At 52.4% G+C, this 9,012-nt stretch overlaps 1 protein-coding gene across 1 annotated transcript in view; it reads right to left on the minus strand.

The window, feature by feature from the left end:
• Positions 1 to 4,205, minus strand: part of IP6K3 (inositol hexakisphosphate kinase 3) — a 10,043-nt gene extending 5,838 nt beyond the window's left edge. Inside the window, exon 1 of the mRNA XM_009888258.1 lies at positions 4,007 to 4,205. Within this exon, the coding sequence (XP_009886560.1) occupies positions 4,007 to 4,205 (199 nt within the window). The remainder of the gene's footprint in view (positions 1 to 4,006) is intronic.
• Positions 4,206 to 9,012: the final 4,807 nt, after the last annotated feature.

Here is a 9,012-nt window from a genome sequence, read left to right on the forward strand (position 1 = left end):
GGGAAAAGGCTGATAACCGCAGTGCCGCTCCTGCAGCTCTCTGTCAGGGCTGTCTGAGCCTCTCAAGGCAGCAGAGGCATTTTTCGAGCATCGCCCCTTTGGGTCTCAGAGGGGATGCCAGCCGCATGAGCCGTGCCCTGCTGCTTTCAAGTCTCGCCGCAGTAAGGCAGGTCCAAAAGAGGACAGTCGAGGCTGTTGGAGTAGCAAAACTCATCGCTGGAAAGAGCCCCCGTTAGCAACACGTGGAGCTGGGTTTTATCCAACTGTCCCCAGGGTATCCTCGCTTGGTCTGTTGGGCACTGCGGGGAGATGCGTTTCGGCAGCTTTACAAACAAGGGAGCTCTGTTCTCTCCAGCAAATTTGCCAAAGCAAATAAATACGCAGACTCCCTTCTCTCCATTTAAAGTGAGATTATAGTGAGTACACACAGACAGAAGGCTTTGCCCTCTCTCTGTCTGCGCAGAGGGTCCTCCTGCCTGCGGAGCTTTGCTGGCAGAGGGAGGTTTTCACCGCCTGAATTGCGGTGTCTGTGTGTCTGCAGCCCCCGACCACCTCCGTTCGGTTGGGGGTGCCCGTCCCTCCCCGGGTCCTGCACCCCGTAACTCTCCAGCTCCAGCTGTATTCGGATGTGCTTCCGTCCCACCCCCCATACAGCCCCTCTGCTCACGTACCACAACCATTTCCATTCCCTTTTGCTGGAAAATCAGCGTTAATCCGAAGAGCGTGCCGTGGCAGGCTTGGTTAAATTGGCTAATTTTGCATTGAAATGGGGGAGGAATACACACAGGCTGCTTTGCTAAGGGGGCTGGAAACCTTAATTAGGGGGTAAGTAATATTTTTAGCTATCTCAGTCCTTTGCTGATGGTGATGGTGAGCACAGGTTGCTCTGTCTTCCTCGGGCTCCACCATTACCCACAGGATTTTCACTGAGTCCCATTCTTAAAAAATCCATGTTACAGATAACTGAGAGCAAGTGAAATTCTTATCAGCTCGGATGCCGGCTTTGAATTTTCACAGGACGTAGGCAGGAAAAAAAAAAAAAAGCCAGCATATCTTAGGCCTAAATCAAAGCCTTTTTATTTTTAAAAAGTCACTGCGAGGCGAACAGAGTCCTCGATTCCAAATCTAGTGCTCTGCCTCAGTCAGGGCGCTGTAGCAGGCTGTAACCTTAAAAACTGCCCCAATTACATATCTGCAAGTCAATGGAGCTGTGCTCATTTGCATAGTGCTGACAATCTGGCCCTAAAAACGTTATATATAGCATGAAACTAAGAGTTCTTAAGTATCTTAAATTAATATGAAAATTAACGGGGAGATTTTCAAAGGCAAGAATGAGCAGTTAAATTGCGAGGGAATGTGATCCTCTCGCTCCTTCCAGCTGAAAGCTCTGCCTTCAAAAACCGACGTCTCAGCTTGAAAAATGCTTTTGTTTCCCAGTGTGCTTCCAAACAGGTTTTGCCGATGTCCTGCAAGTGACCTACATGTGCAAAACAGACCTATAACAGATGGCTACTGACCTTCTCTTTTATGGCCACAAGAAAACATCTACCTGGGAGCAAAGGTGTATTTAGGTACTTCTCTTTGCTGGCATTTTAGTGTCACCAAAACCGCAGTCCCCCTCCTGCCCAGCACCAGGGCGGCAGCCAGCGGGTATTTATGGGTGCTGTCACCACGCTAGTGGCATCCCGGTGATCCTCCGGAGCGTTTTGCTATTCGGCTCTACCCTCACGGATTTATTTTTAAATTTACAAGCGCATTTATTTACCGTCGCGTGCAATAGGAATCTGAGCAGAACCGGGCTTGAAAACAAGTCCAGCATCCCCTCGCAAGCTCAGCTCGGGGCAGGCAGAGGTTTGCAAGGGGATGGTGGGGGCAAAGCCGGTCCCAAGGTCACCAACCTGCCCAAAACGGTTAACCGAGCGGTGGACTTTTTTTTTTTTTTTGAAGCAGCCGACTCGGCGTTAGATTTGAATGATGACATTTGATCAGCATTACACATAATGTCATCATTACATAATGGTCCCCGAGCTGTCCCTTCCCCCCCCGCCCCCTGCAGCCTAAGAATAGAGATGAGGAACATGGACACGTGTGAACGGGTGATGAAGACCTCAGGATTATTCCCTCTGATGCTCATCCCCCTCCATCACCCTCGTGGGAAAATATTCCACCTCTATAATTTGCCCGGCACTCCCGGCTGGGACAGTTACCATCAGAATTAAAAACATGTGCCCAATGCTGAAATGGAGACGAATTGCTATTTAATTACCCCTTGTCGCAAAACTCACTGGGACTTGCAACAGAAGAGGAAAAGAAGACAGAAAGGTATTAATAACCGGGCCACCCGTGAACTGATAAGCTTGGACTGCTTAACATCTTCATTAGAGAGCCAGAGCAGGGCCCAGCTCTCCAGCACCGAACCCTGGCCCCTGCTAAAGAAAACTGCTTAGAGGAAGACTTGTTTTCTTTCTTAAGCATCTTTTTAATATTGCCCCGTAAATCTGCAAAGGCCCCAGACTTTCTGGGAAAAGGGCGAGATTGGATTGGAAGCGCATCGAAACCGCGGCTGACACTCTGAGCTCTTTTCTGCGACGCCGAAGGACCAAAAGATATTTTAAGTTTTTAGGTGACAGCTGAGCTTCTCGCCTCTCGCAAAAATCCAGGGTCGGGAGCTTTATGAGCAGCACAAGTCTGGCAGTAAAAGCAGAAATAGTGAGGGAATAAGAAAGGGAGGGAAGGATGGAGGGAGAATGGCTTTAAAAAAAATGCCAGGCCCCCCACAGGCAGCAAGTGCTGATTTTCAATAGCTAAGCTGGGAAATTCAGCTGGGAAGGTGGTTCAGGGCAAGGAGAGTTAGGGACAGGGAAAGCGAAGGGGGACACCGGGCAGTGACGGGGGCACCGAGTGGGGGCGCAGGCGGGAGGCTCTCCCCTGTCCCGGGAAGGTCTCGCTGGTGGCAGGACAGCTGCCTGGATGGGATTTTTAAGAAGTTAAGTGCTCTGTGCCTCTGGTTTTCCAGGCACCGAGGCTTAGAGGAGCGGGGCTTGGCTAAGGAGGAGCAACCGGCAAAAGTGATGCTGGAGACCACTCCGGGCTGTTTTCTTCAGGTTCGGGGTATCATGGTGGCCCCACAGAGCATCTCTCCCCCAGGTCGTGCTAGTGCCAGCCCTGACCCTTTCCTTGCTCTCCCCAACTTCTCTGCTTCTGACACAAACCTTCACCTCCTCTAAAGCCAAGGGCCAGAGCAACGTGGGGCGAAGGCACCCCGAGCTCTGCTCTGGGTACAGAAAACCTCTTTTATCAACGGATGCTGATTCAAAGCTCTACTGAACAGAGCACGTACTGGGTCAGATCGTAGGAATCCTGTTTGGAACAAGACTCTCCTAGTCGCTGCTGTCCTGCAGCCATTCAGTGCCGCCATTCACATGCCATCAGACCGACCTGTCTGGGGCCATGACCTGCAAAATCCTCAAAGCCATCACTGATGGGGAACCCCAGCCTATTCCTGCCCCTTGTTCTCTGTTTTTTGTGTGTTCACCCTCGCTGTCTCACTCCTGTGCTGCTCCCGGGGAGAGGATTGTGTTCCTGCTCTCAGCCTCCACCTTCTCACGCCTATCCCTCATGAGCAAACCAACTTCATCCCTACTTGACATAAAGAGAGTCCCCATGTGTTACCAAGGCCAACCATAGCAGCAAGGGGATGGGCAGCGGGAAGGATCTCCTGGTGCCATCAGCCAGCGCTCAACCCTTATTAGACATCAGAGACTCCACCCTACCCAAACCACAGAGACTCAGAAAACCCTCCCAGTCTCACAGACCAGCTCCTGTGCGCACTCACTCGGGAAGCATCCTTGCACAAGTGATGGGTCTCCACAGCTCAGAGCCAGCCCCAACCGACCCACCGGTACCTCCCGCTCTGCCACTCGCCCCACCAGCCCTTGTCCCAGTCTCAGGACTGATCCTGGTGACAACACCCACCCTTCGCTCCTTCCCCGGTGTCTCTCCTTACCTTTGTACTGGGGCGTGAACTGTCTCATGGCCAAGGGCAGCGACTCGTAGAAGCTCAGCTCCTGCGAGACCAGGGGCTTGCAGACCGTGTGCTCGTCGTACGTCATCATGCTCATGTGGCCGCCCACCTGATGGACGAAAGGCTCCAGGAGGACGGCGGTCCTGCTCTCGCTGGGGTCCAGGGGGCTCTGCCCCACCATGGTGCTGGGCGAAAGGCGGACGGGGGTCTCGGTCCTCTTTAGTAGCAGCGAAAGGAGGTCGGAAGCGGGATTTGGGACATACTGCGCTGGGCCAGCTAACACCCACTCTGGGTTTTCACCGACGGCGTCTGCAAAACAGAGGGTACGGGCGAGCGTGAGAAAGGGGGATGAACCACTACAAAGCCACCTTCTGCGCCGGCATCCCGCAGCCGGGGCTGGGCATCCAGGGTGGGATGAGATCTTTAGGTGTCCAGGGGCTGGCAGGGAGCCTCAGCCTGACATACAGAGCCCAGAAATGACCCAATTTAGACCTGTTGGGGGCAAAAGAAACAGAGAGGAATGATCGAGAAGAGCTATCAAGTTAATGCGGTGGCCTCGTCAAAGCAGCTGGATCAGGGCATTCCTTGGATCGGTAATGCCAAGTTATTAATATGCTGTATTAATGACACCCCTTGCTGTGAGAGAGCCCCAGTTTGCCTTATGAGACAGTGTTAATGATGGTCTTAGTCTTTCCCAAGCTAGAACATTCCTTGCAAAGGAGGTTTATAAATAAAGCGTCTGCAAGCTCATGTCCCTGGGCAGTCCCTTGCCCCTTGACACTGCTGATGGCGTTAGCAGCATTTTCTGCACCTTCTAAAGAAACCTCAGTTTGGGACATTCCCTGTCATTTAACACCAGAGCATCAGCAGGAGCGTTTCCTCCACCGTGCTAACACGTAGCACCAGGACGTGTCAGACCAGCACCGAGATGGTTTGCACCCAAGCGCCGGCTCCCCCCGAGCTCTCCAGCCCTCTGCGACAGCCCAAGGCGGCATCCGCCAACGGATCCATTCCTGATTCCAGCCCTGGAGAGAAATTCCTCCTTGATTTTGACAGCAACAAGTCCGGGCTCTGAAACAGTAAGGTCGGAAAAGCACATGCATGGACCACGTCTGTGCTGTACTGCCTTGGTTTCTCCTGCAAGCACCCAGCAACACCCACCCCTTCGCTCATGGATGAAGACCAGGGATGGCTCTTGCTCTGGTGGACATCAGGCAGGGGAATCCCGTAGCCACCGAGGAAGACAAAAAGGCAGCTGAGCTAATATTTACGCTGCAGAAGCAGTCTGGCTTCATACCGTCGAGGCAGTAAAATCAGAGGAAGACACTCCAGACCCCAAATTAAAAGGGATGGGGGAAAAAAAAAAAATTAAAATCATCCTTTTGAGGATGGGTCTGTGTTCCTGCAGCCCTCAGAAAGGGTGTGCTGAGCCCTGGTTTGCCTGTCCCTCTTAGCACAGGTGACTTTCTCCTTCTTCCTCCAGCTTCAGCCTAGCTTGGGGAGTTTTGCATCTTTATTTTTCCAGAAGAAACCCAGTACAGTTGATAATAACATCTTTGGAAGAAGTCGAGGCAGTAAAATCAGAGGAAGACACTCCAGACCCCAAATTAAAAGGGATGGGGAAAAAAAAAAAAAAATTAAAATCATCCTTTTGAGGATGGGTCTGTGTTCCTGCAGCCCTCAGAAAGGGTGTGCTGAGCCCTGGTTTGCCTGTCCCTCTTAGCACAGGTGACTTTCTCCTTCTTCCTCCAGCTTCAGCCTAGCTTGGGGAGTTTTGCATCTTTATTTTTGCCAGAAGAAACCCAGTACAGTTGATAATAACATCTTTGGAAGAACCGTTTCTCTCCAGCAAAGCCTCCAGGCTGTGTTTCTGGGTGAGCGACACCACCTCCGCCAACCCCAAGCCTTACCGGGACCGGGGCAGCACCATCACCCCCTCCTTGACCAGGAGACACCCAGTAGCCGAGGGATGGTGGTACCTCCCTGCTCGCGCCAAGGAATAAACCTGGCATTGCCCATGGCGCCGAATAAACCTGGCGTTCCCCGCTCTCCAAGGATGGCAGGCTCAGCCTTTCCTCCGGCGTCAGCGCTCACAGCCCGCCCTGGGAGCTTCCCCACCCCCGAAACTCAGCCCATTCCTCATCCCGCCACAACGAGCCAAAGCTCTGCTGCTTAATTTTCCCCTTCACGCTCCTCCTGCGGCAATTAAACCCCCGAGCAAACAAGCCCTCGGCGCAGGTGCCCGCTTTGTTTTTCGCCGGCGGGAGTGGGATGGAGCGGGATGGAGCGGGTTGAAGGCAGAGAAGGGCGAGAAGAAACACTCCTACCCCCAGAACACACGAAGCGGCTCCTTTACCTTCCCCCCAAGGTGTTGTGGGTTTGGTTTTTTTTTTTTTTTCTCCCCCCATTTTTCTATTCTTTCATCACCCCACACTTCGGAGAGGAATTTCTGCTCTACAATTACCAGCCTGTACCAGCCAGAGGGAACAAAGCCAGGCCGCTTAGATGAGTGCTTTTCAGGCAGGGAAGAAAGCAGCTCTTCAGAGCTTTTCTAGAAGTTAATAAAAGCATTTAGCATTTTGTTAAGTCGTGGCAACTTTTAAAGAGGATTTCTCCCTTGAAAGCTGTGGGTTTGTTGTGGTTTGGGTGGTTTTTCCCCCCCTCCCCTCCTTTAAAAAAAAAAAAAAAGAAAAGAAAAAAGGAGAAAAGCTAAAAGCAAGCATATTTGTCATAACACCTCTTCGGAGCAGAGAGCGCAACATGACTTCAATCCAGTATTTATTGCTTCAGAGACAGTCCAAGGCTGAAACTCGGCTGACATAACACACTTACAATTCTGGCAACCTTGGCATTGTGAAGGGAGTTGGGGGGGAAAAAACCTCCACAATTTGATAAGGCTCTTATTGTTTTCTCTTAAGCAAAACTCGGAGCAAGATTTGCAGTAAGAGAAAGGGGCTCTCTTCATTTGGTTTATGTTCTGAAGCAGCTCGTCCATTCGGAGCAGATAAATGTTACCGCAAACACTTACTGAGCTGCTCTGAGCTCCTCTGAAACAAGACACTCTCGAAATAAATCACCTCTGCCAGCTCAAGTTACCGCGAATGCCGAAAGATATTTACGTCACTAAAAATACACAGAATTACAGATAAACCTGTATCCTCAAAAACAAAACCAGAAACCTTGAATATTTTTCCCCTAGCTAAAAAAAAAAAAGAAAGCAACCCAGGCACTGCAGGTGAAGATGAGTCAGAAAATATTGGGTAAAATACAGAGAACTCCCCTCTCCGGGAAAAAAAAAAAAACCAAAACCAAACAAGATACTTTAAAACATCTGCCTCTCCTGGCTCTTCTCCCCGGAACACAGAACACACCAGATTCCCTTCCAGTGCATCGCAGCAGCATCACTGGCCTGAGCCAGAGTTGTGTTTCTGAGGACCGCATCTCCGCGCCGAGGACCTGCCGGGCTGACGGGCACCGGCTCTGCCAGCGGCACCGCCAGGTCTGCCGGGGACACGGGTGGCCGGGTACCGTTACCCGCCGCCCTGCTCTCATCCAGGGCCAAATGTCAAAAGAGTCTCAACTAAACGGGTTATTTATTCCCGACTCTAAACGCGGCCAAAAGAAACCGAGCAGAATAAGTTCTCTGCTCTTTAATTAGCGCTTCCTCCGCCCCATCCCAAGCGGCACCGCTGTGGCTCCCAGCCCGACGCGCTGGGGTGGCCGGGTACCGTTACCCGCCGCCCTGCTCTCATCCAGGGCCAAATGTCAAAAGAGTCTCAACTAAACGGGTTATTTATTCCCGACTCTAAACGCGGCCAAAAGAAACCGAGCAGAATAAGTTCTCTGCTCTTTAATTAGCGCTTCCTCCGCCCCATCCCAAGCGGCACCGCTGTGGCTCCCAGCCCGACGCGCTGGGGGCCAAATGCAGCCAGCCCGGCACTCACCGAAAGCCCCCACCTTGAAAGCAGCTGGGGTCTTCTCAGCAGAAATACTTTGGAAGATTAAAAAGCAAAACCACTTTAAAAACAAGTGCTCTGTCAGCACAGGACCATGCGCTTAGTCTTATCTATCTATTTACCCCCGGGGGACGTGGCTCCCCGCAGCCCCGAGGTTGCCCCGAGAAGCTGTGGCTGCCCCATCCCTGGAGGTGTTCAAGGCCAGGTTGGACGGGGCTTGGAGCAACCTGGGCTGGGGGGAGGTGTCCCTGCCCAGGGCAGGGGGTGGCACTGGGTGGGCTTCAAGGTCCCTTCCAGCCTGAACCATTCCGTGATTCTATGATCTCAGAGCATCCTGCTGCAAAGTCGGCTTTCAAGCACTGCAGAGGGCTGCTAATGTGTTTTTTTTCTTTACCGAAGGTGATAAAATACCACAGCTGTTAATTTGATGAGATCCGCACATCTGTAGCTCTCGGGACTGGAGCTGATCTGGACGCAAAGCCAGGTCCTGCACCGAGCACCAGCCCAGCCCGAGAGCAAAGCCCGAATGCCCCATCTCCCTTCAGGCTTTGGCCCTGACGCTCCAAACTCCGCAACACCTTTGCCATAAGGAAAATCCTACCGCTTCCAGCTCAGCGCCCATCCGGGCAGTGCTCGAAGCAGACTCGGGCTGTTTGCACAGGCCGGCAACCCTCGATGAACCTTCAAATCTGCCTTTCCTGCTCTCCCCCTGCCCGCAGCCAAAGTCAGCAGTAGTTGCAGGGCGGCATCGTGCGGGAAGAGAAAAGCTCAGCTCCCGGCAAGGAACGCGGCTCTAACCACCCTGCCCTAAATCCTTACGGGCAGAAACCCACCGCTCTTTTGTCTTACGTTTCCCTTCCTGAAAGAAAACGATGTTTGTAAAGTTGGTGGCGGGTCCCCACGTCCCTCCCGAAGACGATGCAAAGATTCAGTTTGCAGCACTGAAGGATGATATTTGGCGGTGCTGCAGGAAGCAGCGGGATGGATGGGGAGGATGGGAGCCACGTTAGCCGGGGCTGGCCGGCTGCTGAC

Source organism: Charadrius vociferus, unplaced genomic scaffold (assembly GCF_000708025.1).
Source record: "Charadrius vociferus isolate BGI_N301 unplaced genomic scaffold, ASM70802v2 scaffold266, whole genome shotgun sequence".
Taxonomy (NCBI): Eukaryota; Metazoa; Chordata; class Aves; order Charadriiformes; family Charadriidae; genus Charadrius; species Charadrius vociferus.